Below are 20051 nucleotides of genomic sequence, written 5' to 3'. Positions count from 1 at the left end.
TCTGTGTGTGCAGAGGTCACAGGGGTGGTGGGTGCCTGAGCTGGAGCCGGCGCTGGGGCTGGTGCCGGGTAGAGTGGTTGCAGGTTTTGCATGGGGAAAAAGGCCATGTGAGGCCCGAGCTGTGCCACCGGAGCCTGCATCTGCGGCAGGGGTTGTTGTTGGGGTGTTGGAGGTGGGGGCATGGCCTGGCGATCCGCAGTGGCAGTGGGTCCAGGTGACTGCTGTCTATCTGAGCCCACAGATCCTCTGCGCTTCTCCTGGCGGTTGTCTCCCTTGCGGCGGGCATCGCGGTGGTCACGGTCATTGTAGTATGGCTTGAAGGACCTGGGTGCCACACCCTTGGGGTCACGAGCAGGTGCTCCGGGGCCCCTAACATCCCCTCTGGCACCATGGTTCTTCTCAAGTGCAGCCACAGCATCATCGGATGGCCACACTTTGGAGTCTCGAGTAATATCTCGAATTCCCTGGGAATTCTTCTCCCACTTTCCCCGGATCATCCTGGGGCCCAAGATGGCTTCCAGGATGCCGAAGCGGTTTCGCCCTGCTGCCTGGGTCTCGATAGTAGCCCACACTTCGCCGGACTGGTAGCGTAGGTTGTTTTGCATGACCCTGTAGGTGGTCATGCACACAGGAACGATGGAGCGCCAGTTGTTTCCCACCAAGCGGCTGTAGATCACCGACCGCTTGATGGAAACAGTTTTCAGCAGCACGTAGGTCTCCCAGGTGGGTGTCAGGAACGGCTCTTTGTTGGACATATGCCCTCTGCGGATGCCCACGATGTTCTCCCAGGCCTGGGGGATTTTCAGGCTGTCATCGGCGATTTTAGCACCTTTAGTATTATACAGCTGCATTCTGGGCATCTCAGCCTCCTCGTCGTCTGAGTTGGTATCGGCAGGAGGAGGAATTACCACCCTCCAGACTGCCCCTCCTTCGAGCCCAGAGGGCTCAGAGTGTTCATCCATTGGAGCCGGAGTGGTTGCTCCACTCCGGTCCTCCTCCGGTTGGCCCTCGGAAAGTAAGTCATTTTCCGCAGGGTCCATGGCAAGAAGACTGTCATCGTCCATGTCATCCAGGCTGATGATCTGCTCTTGTCTCTCGCTGGCCATGGCTAGGTCGTAGATGGGTTTAAATTCTTCACGCAGAATATTAAGTGCCTGAGCAACGTCCATATAACAGCCAACGGGAGTTATGTCCAGAGCCAGCCTGAGGGGCTCCTTTAATGCAGCTCCTCAGGCCATGACTCCTCCTCTATGGGAGGGGACGCCCCTCCCTCTGAGCTCCTCCTCTCTTTGTACACATCCATTTTTGGCATGTCCTAGAGAGCTCTGCCCACGCCCCCTAAGAGGCCCAGGCGGTACAGTACTGAGAACAAGATAAGCCATCCCAGTAACATCAAACAGGGTATAGCCCATTTGAGCACACCTGCAATGATTCTCCTTCTATGCAGTACATATAGTGCATATGATTTCAAAGGACAGGGGGCCATATTCTTGGGGTCACAGTCAGGACCCCTAACACCCCTCTGGCATTTGCATTCGGCTAGGGCAATGCCCAACCATGAGCAAGAACATCTGACCACAGCTTCAGTGGTCATAACAGGATAGGCTGCCAGGACGATGCACAGTCCATACAGGACGTAGCACCGCGGGCAAACCAATGCTCAACATCCCCTGGGCCCCTCCTTGGGCCCAAAGGTGAAGGCCTCGCCACCAGGGCGAAGGAGAGGCTTGCGTGAAGCCTTCCCTGGCCAACTTCACCACACCATCGGATACGCCTAACCAGGCGCTGGCACTCTTTCCAACTCCACTGTCCCCAGTTGGAGGGGACCGTCCTGGCGCTACACAGATCAACACTTCATGTCTGGCACACTCCAAGGCAAAGGGCATCTCCTTACGAGAACCAACAGTTTCCTGCCCCATGCCTGGCGTAACCTCTCCATTCCTAACTAGGGGTTTACAACCCGAAGCTTCGGCCATTTCTCAGTGCTCACCTGGTCTTGCGAACTTGGTCTATATGCACTATTCCCGAGTTCTCCAACCTAAACCTATGTGGGCCAAGAACCTCAGCAACCGTGTCTTTGAATTCACACTTCTTGCTGGGGTTTCCTGGCAGGGGTTTTCGCAGCACCCAAACGGCTTCACTTGTGCGGAAAGGACAAGAGATACACGTGTTATCTTTGGACACACATCTCTTCTCCTCCCTAGCAAGGTTGACCGATTGGTGCAAATGCAGGAGAGAGGAAAGCCCATCCCCAGAGCTCTCCATGTCCCCCTTAAAGATCTGTTCTTTCACTTAGTGAACAGCCTTTTCCGCAACTCCGTTAGTCTTAGCATGGTACGGAACTGAGTATTCCATCCGAATACCCTCATCCTCCAGCAAAGACTTAACGCTAGTGTGCGTAAAATAAGTCGCATTGTCCATTCGCAGGGACTGTACCCCGTTCTCTTCCCTTAGGAATTGGGATATACAGTGGCAAATGATCGCCGCGGTGGGTGTCTTAATAGGGTACACCCTTACGGTTCCGGGCCCGCTATCAGCGATAACTAGCCCGTGTTTGTGTCCTCTCCGCGTTGTCTGGGACATAGGCCCAAACACCTCTGCGGAGAAGTGCGTGCCTGCTATAGGCACCGCGACCTGCCCTGCAGGTACAGGTTCCGGCTTTGTACCCCTGATCAGGGCACAGCGCTCGCAGGCCTTACGCACTGCGATGGCTCTTTGCCGGGCCTTCGGGATCAGCAGATCCTGTGTCTGTAGGTACCTGAGTAACCTTTGGCTGCCCACATGACCAAGGCCCACATGAATCGTCTGGATTATGTGGTCGGCCTCATCTCCGGGCACTTCCACCACCTTGCCTTTACCCCCTGCCTTTGGCAGGACCAGGCGCAGTCGTTTTAGCCCCACGGCATTGGCCAGCTGCCTGCGCTGAGCCATGGCATCCACTTCCCTGTTACCGGTGAAGTGAATGCCTTCGCCACCCGTGTGGCTCTTAATCCATTTCCATGAGAGCCTCATGTTTTTGGATTGCTCCACTATGAGAGCCCAGAGCTCACCATGGGCCATGGGACGGCCTGAGCTCGTCTCATAGTCCCTAGCTAGCCAGGACTCCAGATTCTCAGCCCCGCCTTGGAAGCCGTAGTCTCTATCGGTTACTATCAACAGCTTGTGGACATGCTTTCCCCTAGCTGTGATAATTCCCTCCAATATGGCGGTTACCTCGGCCATTTGGGCTGAACCGTCTATCCATCCCGAAGATGATTTCACGGTCTTGTCCTTATGTTTAAGGATAAATGCCCTTTTGGCTCGGTTACCATCGAGCTTTTGCTGGCTCCCGTCGGTGTACAGGACCCATGGGGGTATCGTGACCAGCAGAGTTATTTCTAGCCGATCATCAGGCAAGCCTTGAAACACCTCCATGAAGCACCAGATGCTGAGGGCTTGGTCATAGTCCCACGTACCCGTTCCAAACAGGGTCATGACTATGTTATATATCTGCATGTCATAGGCTTGTGCAAATAGCTTGCCATAGTATGCCAGCAGGATCGACTTTTGGCGTTCCTCACTGGTGCCTCTAGTAATTTTTTGCATAACCATGGTGATAATACCATGATATTTTCTCTGGGAAAGCTGGTATGGTGCACATACCAATATCTCCCCATTCTCTAGTTTCCGGTTTGGCCGGGCCTCCACCGTGCGTCGGCACCATGTGTCATACCCTTGACCTGCACCGTGTGCTACAGCTGCAGCCATGCCTGCAGTATTGTCTAGATCCCTATTTGTGAGGTTCACCACAAAAGGTCTCTCTCCCTCGGGCATGTGTCTTTCGAACCTCTCGGTATAAACCTTGAGCTTCAACATTCGCTCGGGGGTAATGGTGTGCGTCCTGGCTGGGATCCGCCAGGAGAAAGCATCTAGCATCTGAGGCGGTGGAGGAAACCTCCCCTCTCGCTCAGGTTCAGCTCGTTTCCCTTTGTTTGTCAGGGGGTCCCATTCTAGGCCTCCGGCCCCTGTGGGGCTGGAAAGCCAGGGAAGGGGAGCTGTAGGGCCAGCTCGCGTTGCTCCAGGGTTCCAATTCAGCAACCCTTGGTGATCAGGATATGCGTCCCCCGCACTGGATTCGTAGCGGGCTGCGGCTCCTCCGTTATGCAGGACTACTGAGGTCATTACGCCATTACTGTCGTAGTCACCGCTGTTGACATCTCCCTCCCAAGAGTCCACCGATGGGGGTGCCATGGTGCCAGCCAAGGGAGTGGGTGAGGCAGACCTTGCCCCGCCAACCGCTTCCGAAAAAGCGTTATCTGTGACGGTGGGATAGGCAGGGTCCATACCTGAATCTACTTAGGTTGGTCGCAAAGGCAGTTATAATATTATTAGATGTTCTCAACTGCTATTTTATCTAGTTCCTGATGGAGATGTTTTTACCGATTTACTGGCCGTCGGCTGTACGGACCGACCTCCACTTCACTCTGTTCAAAATCTCCGACGCTGTGGGGAGTTTTGTGGATAAAAGCACTTAAGCCTTGATAATATTAACTATCCTTTACTTCTGTAGTAAATAACCATACTCCAAGGGTCTCTCGGCTATTCTTTATGTGGCAGTGGACACGAATTTAATTAATCAATTACTAATCAATAATCAATAATCAATCAATATCCACCCAGGGACGCCATGTAATGAGCTTGAGTTACTGAGTACTCTTCCACCTTTTAAAGTACTCCTCACGCCGCCCGGAACCCTTCCCAGGTCCTAAGCCCAAGAAGTTACCGGATCTTTTTAAAATGAAACACTATCACATTTCGGTTAACAAACAGGTGCAACCTTTCTCATTTGTATAAACCTACTATTACACATAAACATAAATACACTATACCTCAAGTTGTAACAAACAGGTGTTATAACCTTTCTCATTTGTACAACCCTACAATTACTGTATATGCATCAAATGTACAAATACACCCTTCTCTGTATAAAGATTTAACTATCTTTGAGACCCTCTTTAACCTGTTGAATATATTACTTCCTACAGCAGACTTTATTTTAGAGACCAAGATAAACACCTTAACTGTAGAAATGTAGACCATAGGTCTGAATGGAGAATGCAAACCACAAAGACATGTAAAGTGTGAAACTGATCAACCTTGTAGCTTCCTGCCAGGGGCCTGGAGAAAAGCAGCTTGACTTATTCAGTACAAAGAGCCCACTGTGGACATATCGTCCGTCCGGTTAGGGTTAGGGATTTGTACTTTATTGTCAGCCAAGCTTACCCAGCTGACACCTGCCCGCGCAGTGTCAGCCTTCTGAGAAGGTGAAAAGACTTTTAACTTAAGAAAATACATTTGTTGATTCTTACCAAAAAGTCTAACTCAGCTCCACACAGTCAGAAGTTCGAGTGCCATGAGGTGCTAACACCTCTCTCCCATGGACGCGGTGTACTCCCCCGAAGGGCAGTTAAAAAGTCTAAACCTTAAGAGTTGTAAACTCTTGAAATGAATTCAGACAGACACCAAGCAAAAGTGAATAAAAAAGCTTTTAGTGAAAATAAAAACAGTTACAAATTATAAGCTCACCAATACAGAAATTGGCGATGAAAATTAACAAAGAAGTACTCAACTAAACAGAGTCAAACTCTCTCTAAGTAGACAAAAAGGAACTGAAGCGAGCCACGGCGACACAACTTTTTATAGTCCGTCCCGTCGCGTCATCTCAATAGGATTACACACACAGAGCTTTGGTTTAGCACACACACATGGGCACGCGTACATGTACTAACATGCACGAACATGCACGATGTTGCACGATGTTTCGCAATGGAGACAGTCCAAGGCCAGACAGTCCAAGGCCAGGCCACGTGAATTTGGGGAGTCATCCCGTTCACATGTTAGAAGTCACCGTGTTGTCCTTTACTCCCTCAAGAAGCGGTATCTCATGTTGGCAGTAAGGAGATAACGGTTCGTTAGCGCGGACCAGGAATGTCCGGGAGTCTATGATACAGCCTGACACCAAGGCTGTTTCTCGCAGGTGCAGGCAATGAAGCGGCTATTGTAAGCAGTATGTCATGTTCTGAACTATGAGTACATTCCGTTTTTAACCTTTACCCATGTCAGTGAAAAAACCACGTATATACTTAGCTTTCGCATGCACATACAGTATAGCAGAAATACAGTATACAATATATCAGAAATCAACAGCCTATGTTTAAATGAGGCATTTCTATATATGCAGTATATATGCATCTACAGTACTAGCACACTAAATGCAAAATGTATGTCCCTTTTCATTGATTAACATACAGAGAATATATTGGGTCATAACATTATTTCTTCATCAGCTCACTGGCGAGAAACGTGGTTTCGTTTCTCCTTCCTCTTCCCTGCTTGCTTCTCCGTGTGTGCAGAGGTCACAGGGGTGGTGGGTGCCTGAGCTGGAGCCGGCGCTGGGGCTGGTGCCGGGTAGAGTGGTTGCAGGTTTTGCATGGGGAAAAAGGCCATGTGAGGCCCGAGCTGTGCCACCGGAGCCTGCATCTGCGGCAGGGGTTGTTGTTGGGGTGTTGGAGGTGGGGGCATGGCCTGGCGATCCGCAGTGGCAGTGGGTCCAGGTGACTGCTGTCTATCTGAGCCCACAGATCCTCTGCGCTTCTCCTGGCGGTTGTCTCCCTTGCGGCGGGCATCGCGGTGGTCACGGTCATTGTAGTATGGCTTGAAGGACCTGGGTGCCACACCCTTGGGGTCACGAGCAGGTGCTCCGGGGCCCCTAACACATACGTACAACACTTTTTATATTGTGGTAATGATCCTTTTACATACGTAAAACACTTTTTATATTGTGGTAATAAATTATCCTTTTACATACGTAAAACACTTTTTATATTGTGGTAATGATCCTTTTACATACCTAAAACACTTTTTATATTGTGGTAATGATCCTTTTACATACGTAAAACACTTTTTATATTGTGGTAATGATCCTTTTACATACGTAAAACACATTTTATATTGTGGTAATAAATGATCCTTTTACATACGTAAAACACTTTTTATATTGTGGTAATGATCCTTTTACATACGTAAAACACTTTTTATATTGTGGTAATGATCCTTTTACATACGTAAAACACTTTTTATATTGTGGTAATAAATGATCCTTTTACATACGTAAAACACTTTTTATATTGTGGTAATGATCCTTTTACATACGTAGAACACTTTTTATATTGTGGTGATGATCCTTTTACATACGTAGAACACTTTTTATATTGTGGTGATGATCCTTTTACATACGTAAAACACTTTTTATATTGTGGTAATAAATGATCCTTTTACATACGTAAAACACTTTTTATATTGTGGTAATGATCCTTTTACATACGTAGAACACTTTTTATATTGTGGTGATGATCCTTTTACATACGTAAAACACTTTTTATATTGTGGTAATAAATGATCTTTTTACATACGTAAAACACTTTTTATATTGTGGTAATGATCCTTTTACATACGTAGAACACTTTTTATATTGTGGTAATGATCCTTTTACATACGTAGAACACTTTTTATATTGTGGTAATGATCCTTTTACATACGTAAAACACTTTTTATATTGTGGTAATAAATGATCCTTTTACATACGTAAAACACTTTTTATATTGTGGTAATGATCCTTTTACATACGTAGAACACTTTTTATTTTGTGGTAATGATCCTTTTACATACGTAAAACACTTTTTATATTGTGGTAATGATCCTTTTACATACGTAAAACACTTTTTATATTATGGTAATGATCCTTTTACATACGTAAAACACTTTTTATATTGTGGTAATGATCCTTTTACATACGTAGAACACTTTTTCTAACAGAGATGCCTTTAAACGGCACACATTCATCCACTGGTCTTTTTGCTCAGGAATATTTTGGAACCAAACAAAATTAAACCGTTACAGTGTGTTCTTATTTATTTTAGGATGGGGATCCAACATGCAAGAGCTAAAATAAGTAGGATATATGGGTTACATAAACCAGAACATATACATACAGAATGTACAGTGTGTGTGTGTGTGTGTGTGTGTGTGTGTGTGTATGTGTGTGTGTGTGTGTGTGTGTGTGTGTGTGTTTGTGTGTGTGTGTGTGTGTGTGTGTGTGTGTCAACGGCACGAGTGCTGATTCGTCGACTAAAGCTATGATGAAAAATGTCTGTCGACAACCTTCTTTCACTGACAAAAACAAAACAAAAACTGTTGACTAAAACTAAGACTAAATATGAATAGAATTTTGTCAACAAATAAAAGCTAGACTAAAATGTTATGGAAGGACTAGTGGAGAAGAGATCCAAAATAACTAAAAGACAAGTCGTTTTATGTTTGGTTGCACTCTGAAAAAGGCTGCAGATCTGCAAGCTCACAAAGAGTTACAGACCCGTATAAGGGTCCATTTGGTTTCATGTGTACATTCTCAGAGTTACAGAGCCATATGACGGTCCATTTTGTTCCATGTGTACACTCTCAGAGTTACAGAGCTGTAAAGATCCATTTGGTTCCATTTGTTCACTCTCAGAGTTACAGACCTGTATAAGGGCCCATTTGGAACACCGTCAAGGAACCCAGATGGTCCCTGGACCACACTTTGAGAACCCACATACCTAGATGTGTTTAAATTACACAACAGTATGGTATCGACTCGCTTTACGCAGAGTTCTGGCTATCAGAAAACGCTGTCGGTAGTACAGTCTGGTTGCTACACTGCATGCTGTGGACAAGGGTCTTCAACAGGGGGTCCGGGACCCCTAGGGGGTCCTCAGAGTTACTACAAGGGGTCCTCCAAATCTTTGTGTGATAGAAACTTTTGTTCTCCTTTTTTATATTAACCACTTTTTATATTAACCAACTTTAGCCAAAAATAGCAGCTCTACAAGCTCACAATAATTATTGTGAGCTTGTAGATCAAGTATCGACGGTTCAAGTGGTTAAATACATATCTGAAAACACAAATTGACATGAATCCAAAATACACTGATGATTGTGCCGTCAAACAATGAAACTAAATGGAATCTATGAAAACGTTGTGGGGGTCCCTGCTTCATCTCTCTCTCTCCATTAAGGGGTCCTTGGGCTGAAAACATTGAAGACCCCTGCTGTATGCTATCGGTACAGAGCGTCTCTGGTTGCTACAGAGCCTGCTGTGGAACAAACACTGTGTGCTTTCTGATGGAGAAGGCTGTGTATCAGCATGAGAGAGGCCTGCATCTGCAGCCTGGGCTGGGAAGGGAAAATATATTACTGTGGAGAGTTGACACAGAGCTGGAGCAACAAGGGGGAGAAGGAAATGGAATAGGGTTTCCATCTGTCTCTCTGTGCTGCATGGTTCGTCATGCCTACAGTATACTGTATGTACATTAGATTAGACTCACATGGACTCAGACCCACCAACGCCTAACGTCATCTATTCCTGTGACGGAGGCTCTGGGAATCACAAGTCAACATGTCCAGGTTCAGCCAGAGAAAATATCAGGTAAGCAGTAATTAAAGTATGTGGTCGGTCTGTGGTTAAAAAAATAGTCATTTACATTTTTAACCTACGATTTTGTAACCTATTTTTCATCCAGTGCCAATTGCCTAAGCTGTAATCCTATTCAATCAATCAATCATCCATCAAACCATTGGATTTACCAAGGGCACAGCCAACATTAACGGGAGAGCAATAAACGACTACAGTCAATGCACTGATTGCATCGCATCAGCGCATTTAATGCGACAGCATTGGAAATGATGGAGAACTGCGATAAAGCTAAATGCTGTCATCTTCAGATGCAACTCACATCGCAGTTCAAACACGTAAACCACATGTCATAAAGTGATGTCTGGTGTTATCACTTCATTGCCATGACAGAGTTGGTCAAATGTGTAAAAGCGCCCGACTGTGGAACGGATATGGACAGCAGGCAGGGTGATTAAACTCAGTGACATGAGAGGAGCGTTGGAGCAAATCCTGATGGAAGAACTCCATGACGAAAAAATGTGTCCACTTGCTTCAAGTGACTTCCTTGGCATCGTCATTGATGAAATACTAGACTTTAACAAAATATACAGCTATAAAACTGAAGAAGACCTAGGCACCGAAACATGTCTGTTTGTGAGACACTACTGCTGCTGCTGCTAATTCTTTTTTTCTTTTCTTTTTTTTTTTTCATCCCACGATTTTGGAACCCACTTTCACCCAGTGCCAATTGCCTATGTAATCCTGGGCTCTGCTCTCCCTCTGCCACGCCTGGGGAGACAACGGACTGACCTCATGCTTCCTTCAATGCATGAGTAGTCCAAGTTGTTTCTTTTCACCTGACAGGGGGGATTTCCCCGGGATGGACGTAGCGCGTGGAAGGAACACATTATTCCAACCAGTTCCTTTCCCCTCCATCAGGCGCCCCGGCTGGCCAGGGGGAGGCATTATTGAGACCAGGATTACTGCATGTTTTTGTGAGGGTATCAACCCTAGGAGACTCGGGGAGAACATGCAAACTCCACACAGAAAGGCCCTATTGCCGACCCCACCTAGGGTGTGGGCGCTGATGACGTGGAGGGAGAAACACGCCCCCAGCACACACAGCGTCCCCCAGCGGGAATCGAACCCAGGACCTTCTAGCTGTGAGGCGAAGCGCTAACCACTGCGCCACCGTGCCCCCTGCTGCTGCTAATTCTTAAAAAAAAGACTATTAAAGGAGAAGTTCACCCCCAAAATGACTTTTATTCTATTGATTGCTCACACCATGGAGACTTAAGTTCAATAATATGTTTTGGTATTTGTCACGTTCCTAAGACAAAAAATTGATTATAGTAAATGTAGCCCCATTGATTCCGGATGGGGACCCAAATGCATTCTGTATGTACAGCTGACATTAGACTGAAGAGAGACTTTTAAACACAGGCTTTTGGCAAATATTTTGTTTATTTTTGTTATGTAAAGCATCCTTTCTTATGCACTGTACAAATTCCATTAATTTATCATTATTATTATTATTGTATTATTATGATAATGATGAATGATAATGTAAATCAAAATAGTTGGAAAATGTAAATATATCCAGTGGATTCTCATTCTCATGCTCAAACCATTCCTGTTTTTCCTTCCACGTCTGTGAAACAAAATGATAACGAGAGTTGTTGCATGGATGGTCCTTATCTTGTTGTTGTGGAGCTCAGTTGTCATGACAACAAGGGGGTCATGATGCAATGATTATCCCCCCCCCCCACATCATGTTCTGCATGGATCCACTGTGTGGGCGTGTTATTTACATGTTATTTACATGTTATTTACATGTTATTTACATGTCAGAAGACTCCACACCGCTGACATTTTGACAGCAACTTTTGATTTAGTTTTACTCTTAGTCTTTTGAATAAAATTCCATACAGTTTCATCATATTTTAGTCAAATGAAAATGTTTTAGTTTTAGTCTATAGTTTTAGTCAACTAATATCATGAGACTTATGACAGTCGACTAAATCTACAGTTGATTTTGTAGGCGAAACATTTTATTGACGGGCCAATGGCTAATTTTACACTCGGTTTCATGCTGAATATAGCCGGTCTACAAGCTCACAATGTGTCGCAACGCAACGGGTTGTGAGCTTGTAGATCTGCTATGTTCAGGGCGCAAAACCTGAGCGCAACCAAACATAAAATGGCTTGTCTTTTAGTTCTACTCTTCTCCACTAGTCCCTCCATAACATTTTAATCTGTTTTTTATTCGTTGATGAAATTGTCAACTATATTTAGCCTTAGTTTTAGTCATCATAGCTTAGTATTCATCCGTGAAAAAAAGGTAGTCGACGAAAAGTTTTCGCCATAGTTTTAGTTGACGAAATCAATAATGATAGCAGTTGGCAGCAAAAAGTTCAACCATAAAGCCTGAAAGCTACAGTATGTGCAGTCAAAAACAATCCAATCATAATGACCATGGTGCTTTTTTAGGTGTCTGACTCAACATCCTGCCGTGCCATCAATGTCTAACACTTCTCCTCCTCTCTCTCTTCTACACCCGGTGACACCAACAATCTGCAGCGCTCAACAGCACATTTCAGCACCAGGCAGAAAAGGACAGCTCCTAAAGGTCCACTATAGATAGCACTAGCTCTGCTGCTAAATAGATTTCAGCACCATGTAACGGACAGCTCCTGCAGCAGCAGCAACTGCAGCATTCATACAGTATCAGCAGAGATGTGCGTGTGTTCAGAATGAGTCCTCAGCTAAAATAAAATCTAATCATAATGATCATTTTGTAACAGAAGGTATGGTCATCCATGTCAGTGGTTCTTCAACGTGTTAACTTCAGACCCAAAACAGAAATTAGAAATTAGTTTTCCCGAGACCCACTGTTTGTGAAACAGTGACCATCATTTTTATTTCTTATCATTGTTCTCTCTCCATCAATTCCATGTGTTTCTCATTGAGCGGCAGAGCATTCCATTGACCTCTGACCTCTCTGTACCAGGCTGCTGGTCTCCTCCAGAGACAAGCGTAGCTTCTGCTATAAAATGATCATTATCAATGTACTGTCCCTTTAGCTGAAGACACATTCTGAACACACGCACCGTGAGTGTGTTCAGAATGTGTCTTCACGACTCTTCAGCTAAAGGGACAATACATTGGCACACACGCACGCACGCACGCACACACGCACGCAGCATTCACAAATCACAGTTTAAAAATAAATCTGCAGCTCTAATTGCGACTCGTTCCACTCCGTTTCACATTTGTAATGTTAGATTTTTCAGAAAGCGGGGCTTATCATTCATTCGTGGAATTGCTTTTCTAAGCAAAATTATTGTAGTTGTTTTAAGGGGATTCTTGGATCCAGAAACCAGCTATTGAAGTAGAAAAAAAAAACCTCAAAAATAAATAAATAAGAATACTAATACTCTAGGTCTGATAACGACTGCCTGAGCCTGAAGTGAAGGCAGGTCTGAGGATATGAATTCACACTAATAACAGATTATCAGTGACAAATGTGGAAAAATGTCTGGGGATTAAATTCCGCTCCTAGCTGGCAGTTTGCACAAGACACGTAACGCTGATCAGTGTAATAGTTAAAGATATTACCCATGGACACACACGCGCACACACACACACACGCACACACTCACACACACACACACACACACACACACACACACACACACACACACACACACACACACACACACACACACACACACACACAGAATTGACTTACCTGTTGAGATGGAGAATGGCAGATGTTGAAGCAGAGCAGCAAACATGTAAGAGAAAAGAGAAGAATTCGTTAAAATAACATTTCAGAAACAAACCTCGTTCCCAAACAGAACACAATGCTTCAACAACAGATGCACATACACACAAACGCACGCACGCACGCACGCACGCACGCACGCACGCACGCACGCACGCACGCACGCACGCACGCACGCACGCACACACGCAGCATTCACAAACCACAGTTTAAAAATAAATCTGCAGCTCTAATTGCGACTCGTTCCAAACCTATTAATTCAATGAATAATACATGTTATGAACACATCATTAGTGATGGTTTCAAAGGCCACACTCAGATCGAGCAACACTAAAAAATGAAAGGCAAGGACTTTGGTTTGTTGTTTCGGTGCTGTGGTTTATACCAGGCTGGTGCACCAGTTGGTATGTACTTGTTACAGTGCTGTGGTTTATACCAGGCTGGTGCACCAGTTGGTATGGAGTTGTTACAGTGCTGTGGTTTATACCAGGCTGGTGCACCAGTTGGTATGTACTTGTTACAGTGCTGTGGTTTATACCAGGCTGGTGCACCAGTTGGTATGTACTTGTTACAGTGCTGTGGTTTATACCAGACTGGTGCACCAGTTGGTATGTACTTGTTACAGTGCTGTGGTTTATACCAGGCTGGTGCACCAGTTGGTATGGAGTTGTTACAGTGCTGTGGTTTATACCAGGCTGGTGCACCAGTTGGTATGTACTTGTTACAGTGCTGTGGTTTATACCAGGCTGGTGCACCAGTTGGTATGTACTTGTTACAGTGCTGTGGTTTATACCAGGCTGGTGCACCAGTTGGTATGTACTTGTTACAGTGCTGTGGTTTATACCAGGCTGGTGCACCAGTTGGTATGTACTTGTTACAGTGCTGTGGTTTATACCAGGCTGGTGCACCAGTTGGTATGTACTTGTTACAGTGCTGTGGTTTATACCAGGCTGGTGCACCAGTTGGTATGTACTTGTTACAGTGCTGTGGTTTATACCAGGCTGGTGCACCAGTTGGTATGTACTTGTTACAGTGCTGTGGTTTATACCAGACTGGTGCACCAGTTGGTATGTACTTGTTACAGTGCTGTGGTTTATACCAGGCTGGTGCACCAGTTGGTATGTACTTGTTACAGATGAATCAAAGATTCTCTTCTTCAGTAAGGCTGTGATAATGACATTCTAGAGTAGTGGGAGTAAATGGCGGGTTTCTATAGTGCCTATATATCCAAGGCGCTTCACAATGACTGTGCATTACATTCACCCACTCAAACACATTCATACACCGACGGCAGAGGAATTCATACACCTGCACGTCATCAGGAGCAACTAGGGGTTCAGAGTCTTGCTCAAGGACACTTCAACACTAACTCTGGGGAGCCTGGGTTTCGAACGGGGAACATCGCGGTTCCCAAGCAGCCACTTTACTGTACCTCCTGAGCCACTGCTGCCTCAACGACTGTGGTTTCATTTCATTGACTTAACAGTCTGATGGTCACAAGGCAATCATTGTAACCACTACTTTCTTGTGCCTTAAAAAATATAGAAAGGCAGAAGTGCTGACAAAAAGATTCCTTCTTTTCCCTTTCTTTCCTTTTTTCACATTGGTCACCTCTATCACCCAGAGTAGTAATGATGTGGTGTGTGTGTGTGTGTGTGTGTGTGTGTGTGTGTGTGTGTGTGTGTGTGTGTGTGTGTGTGTGTGTGTGTGTGCTACACATGCTGCTCTCTCGCTCCGCTGGCTGTGATGAATCACACGTCCTCACAACATTTGTCACACAAGGACACGCCTTCTTTCATCTCTCTCTCTCTCTCTCTCTCTCTCTCCCCCTCTCCCTCTCCCTCTCTCTCTCTCTCTCTCTCTCTCTCTGGTCATTTCATCCCTCACAGAAAGAGGTTTGTTGTGAATTTGTCACTGCTCAACTCCCTGTGCTAGCGTTGCCCTTGGGGGGGGGGGCTTCTCTAATAGGGCTGCTAGTGCATGTTGGAGGACCCCCATGTTGGAGGACCCCCACGTGGAGGTAATCCATGTTGAAGGACCCCCACATGGAGAAGGTACCGCTCACTGGACAGCTCTAGCTATTAGAGAGGATAGACAAGACAATGGGGGAGTTAAAGGGGTGGTGACATCCAAAAATAAATTTTGAGTTTTTTATGCTTTTTTTAATGTTCCCTGGCCTCAATTACACCAAAAAAAACACAACTTTTGACATGCAGTGGTTTTCCTGCTATCTGTGTGTTTGTGCCGGTTTCTGCATAATGAGTCTCAAACGCGCAGTTCATTGGATACTGGACTCATACGTCGTCAGTCCTCCTCTCTCCCAGTCTCCCTGTCTGTATTTCTCCCATAGAGTTATTTCTCCACAGCCCAAGTTTTGAGGAAGTGACCTCTTACATTATATCGTCCTTTAATTGTAAATATGGGCATATAAAATACATTTATCCATTCAAATATCTTATTTACATCAATATCCTTCATATCAAGTAGTCTGTTTATGCTTTAGTGAAATAATTAAAATCGCTATGTATTTGCGCACAGCGGAACCTCTCTCCTTCTTACCGACACTCTGTGTCGGCTGTGTCCGACTAACAGTGCACTGCTCCCCGGGGTAGAGCTAAGTGGAACCTCCCTCCTTTTACCGACACTCTGTCGTTGCTGTGACAGTGCACAGCGCACCCACACACACACACACACACACACACAGACAGACAGACAGACAGTAATGCGAGCAGACAGTAAAACGCTATAACACAAGCAATAGGTGTTTCTCTAAACTGAGGCATTTAGCCAAAATATGTTGCTATAACTACAAAGGACCATGACGTTTTTCTGCATTGCGGAGCGGAGCTGAACACCGCGGCGCCGACGGTCTAAATTGAACTCCGCGAAGGTACATAGTAACCGCAGGGCTCCGGTAATGTATCGTTCCCGGGGTAAGAAAAAACACCCGCGCCTCGGCTCGTAATGACACAATTCCCCGCTGATCATGCAGACGCGTATGCCTCAGGCCAGGGCTTAGCTCAGCCTCTTTAGCTGCCATGGTTGTGTGTGTGTCTGTGTCACAGCCACTGTCTTGTGCGAAAGCAACAAAAAATGCGAGCACGCATCTCTGTGTGTTGGAGCCGGGGCGGCCGCAGATCTGTATGTGCGTGCGCGTGCGTGTGTGCGTGCGTGTGTGTGTGTGTGGCCACTTTGGGTACCATAGTTTGAGAATCGCTGTCCTATAAGGGCTGAAGTGATTGATTTGTATTAATAATCAAAATCTACAAAGTTACTAGTAGCCTAACTAAAGCCTCCAAATGATTGTAGTGGAGAGATAAAGTGCATATGCCTCTGAGATGTAGTGGAGTAGAAGTATAAGAATTGAAAATTGGAAAGGGTTAGGGTTAGGGTTAGGGCTAATACTCAAAATTGTACTCAAGTACATGTACTTACTGCACTATAGGCCTACTAATATTTATTTTGTTAGAATGAGTGGGAGAGAGAGGCTCCCCTGGTGGTGAGTTTAGAGTATTTCAGGTGACAGACCGTTTTTCATGACACCTAAACAGAGAGAGACACCATGGCTCCATGGAGTGGATTTTCAAGTTTAAACATTTTAAAACATGTTTTTAGGACCAGGGCAAAGACTTTTATGATTGGTAAAAACAGAATGTCATTTAACCTTTAAGCTTCTTACAGGCTCTGCAAGCCCATTCAATACCAGCCACACAGGGACATTCAGCTCCACAATGCCATGATAGCAGACATTAATACAGTGACCATAGGACAATAGAAAGAGCAAGGTGTTCAATGGGAAGGAAGAAATATTCCTGAACACAACGTCTCTCTTTCATCCCTGGTGGATCTACTGCTAGAGACACCTGAAACACATCAAACCTTCTCTTTCATCTCCTGGTAGATCTACTGCTACAGACACCTGAAACACATCAAACCTTCTCTTTCATCTCCTGGTAGATCTACTGCTAGAGACACCTGAAACACATCAAACCTTCTCTTTCATCTCCTGGTGGATCTACTGCTACAGACACCTGAAACACATCAAACCTTCTCTTTCATCTCCTGGTGGATCTACTGCTACAGACACCTGAAACACATCAAACCTTCTCTTTCATCTCCTGGTAGATCTACTGCTACAGACACCTGAAACACATCAAACCTTCTCTTTCATCTCCTGGTGGATCTACTGCTACAGACACCTGAAACACATCAAACCTTCTCTATCATCTCCTGGTGGATCTACTGCTACAGACACCTGAAACACATCAAACCTTCTCTTTCATCTCCTGGTAGATCTACTGCTACAGACACCTGAAACACATCAAACCTTCTCTTTCATCTCCTGGTGGATCTACTGCTACAGACACCTGAAACACATCAAACCTTCTCTTTCATCTCCTGGTGGATCTACTGCTACAGACACCTGAAACACATCAAACCTTCTCTTTCATCTCCTGGTAGATCTACTGCTACAGACACCTGAAACACATCAAACCTTCTCTTTCATCTCCTGGTGGATCTACTGCTACAGACACCTGAAACACATCAAACCTTCTCTTTCATCTCCTGGTGGATCTACTGCTACAGACACCTGAAACACATCAAACCTTCTCTTACATCCCTGGTGGATCTACTGCTACAGACACCTGAAACACATCAAACCTTTACGCTGCAACTTGTCAGGCTGAAACACAAACAGCATCAAATGAGCAGAGCAGAAAGGAACAGAGAGGAGCGGAGCCTTTATGATGTGCGTCTCCTTGCAGTGCCGTAACAATTGTTCTATAAGGGAGTGGAGCCTATAGAGTAGACTATATATACGCTGACACATTCCTCTCACGTTGGCTATTAACAGTATTGCCTCCTGAATCAACAAATCAACAAAAGCGTTTGTGTTGTGTTGAGGAAAAGAAAAGAAAAAAATAAGAACAGAAAATAAAACAGGCTGGTATTGTCAATGTCTTGCTGCTACTGTAATAATAAACAAATCGTTCTCCTCAAATGTACCCAAATAAACCCTATATTATAGCATCAGCAGTTCTGGGGAGAAGTTTCACACAGAAAAATACCTGATCTACGAGCTCACAACGAAGTCAGCTTGTATAGATCGACTATTTTCAGCGAAGATATTTAGTGTAGAGGGAAAAACTGGCAGAGCCTTAAAAATCATCTCTTTTGGGGGTCCCTGGCATATCTTTTCAAATGGAGGGTACGCGGGCCAATAAGTGTCAATTTGGGGGTCTTCACATGAAAAGGTTTGAGAATCACTGCTATATAGGACACAACAATGGACATAATATTAGGACGTCCATCATGGTAACTTATTAGGGCCTGCTTCACACTGCATTCATGCCTTTTGATGTTTGACAGGATCATTTCTGTGCCAGTCCTTTATCGTGCACAGGCTTTGATTTGGATAATGAGAAAATAGCAAGTAGATATTTCACTGTGTTCTGTGCAGGATAAAAGTATTATTTCACTGTGTTCTGTGCAGGAGTATAGTATTATTTCACTGTGTTCTGTGCAGGAGTAAAGTATTATTTCATTGTGTTCTGTGCAGGAGTAAAGTATTATTTCACTGTGTTCTGTGCAGGAGTAAAGTATTATTTCACTGTGTTCTGTACAGGAGTAAAGTATTATTTCACTGTGTTCTGTGCAGGAGAAAAGTATTATTTCACTGTGTTCTGTACAGGAGTAAAGTATTATTTCACTGTGTTCTATGCAGGAGAAAAGTATTATTTCACTGGGTTCTGTGCAGGAGTAAAGTATTATTTCACTGTGTTCTGTGCAGGAGTAAAGTATTATTTCACTGTGTTCTGTGCAGGAGTAAAGTATTATTTCATTGTGTTCTGTGCAGGAGTAAAGTATTATTTCACTGTGTTCTGTGCAGGAGTAAAGTATTATTTCACTGTGTTCTGTACAGGAGTAAAGTATTATTTCACTGTGTTCTGTGCAGGAGTAAAGTATTATTTCACTGTGTTCTGTGCAGGAGAACAGTATTATTTCACTGTGTTCTGTGCAGGAGTAAAGTATTATTTCACTGTGTTCTGTGCAGGAGTAAAGTATTATTTCACTGTGTTCTGTACAGGAGTAAAGTATTATTTCACTGTGTTCTGTGCAGGAGTAAAGTATTATTTCACTGTGTTCTGTGCAGGAGAACAGTATTATTTCACTGTGTTCTGTGCAGGAGTAAAGTATTATTTCACTGTGTTCTGTGCAGGAGTAAAGTATTATTTCACTGTGTTCTGTGCAGGAGTAAAGTATTATTTCACTGTGTTCTGTGCAGGAGTAAAGTATTATTTCACTGTGTTCTGTGCAGGAGTAAAGTATTATTTCACTGTGTTCTGTGCAGGAGTAAAGTATTATTTCACTGTGTTCTGTGCAGGAGTAAAGTATTATTTCACTGTGTTCTGTGCAGGAGAAAAGTATTATTTCACTGTGTTCTGTGCAGGAGTAAAGTATTATTTCACTGTGTTCTGTGCAGGAGTAAAGTATTATTTCACTGTGTTCTGTGCAGGAGTAAAGTATTATTTCACTGTGTTCTGTGCAGGAGTAAAGTATTATTTCACTGTGTTCTGTGCAGGAGTAAAGTATTATTTCACTTTGTTCTGTACAGGAGTAAAGTATTATTTCACTGTGTTCTGTACAGGAGTAAAGTATTATTTCACTGTGTTCTGTGCAGGAGTAAAGTATTATTTCACTGTGTTCTGTACAGGAGTAAAGTATTATTTCACTGTGTTCTGTGTAGGAGTAAAGTATTATTTCACTGTGTTCTGTGCAGGAGTAAAGTATTAT

General features: G+C 44.6%; 1 protein-coding gene across 1 annotated transcript in view; it reads left to right on the top strand.

Moving 5' to 3' along the window:
• Positions 1-9472: 9472 nt before the first annotated feature.
• Positions 9473-20051, top strand: part of LOC308307233 (A-type potassium channel modulatory protein DPP6-like) — a gene marked incomplete at both ends in the record, with an annotated part of 47946 nt that continues 37367 nt past the window's right edge. Inside the window, one exon of the mRNA XM_080752406.1 lies at positions 9473-9502. Coding sequence (XP_080608532.1) covers positions 9473-9502 — 30 coding nt within the window. The remainder of the gene's footprint in view (positions 9503-20051) is intronic.

This window comes from Nannobrachium achirus, assembly GCF_963921795.1.
Source record: "Nannobrachium achirus genome assembly, chromosome: 21".
NCBI lineage: Eukaryota > Metazoa > Chordata > Actinopteri > Myctophiformes > Myctophidae > Nannobrachium > Nannobrachium achirus.
The sequence above is the reverse complement of the archived record's forward strand: the minus strand, read 5'-3'. Positions and strand labels throughout refer to the sequence as shown.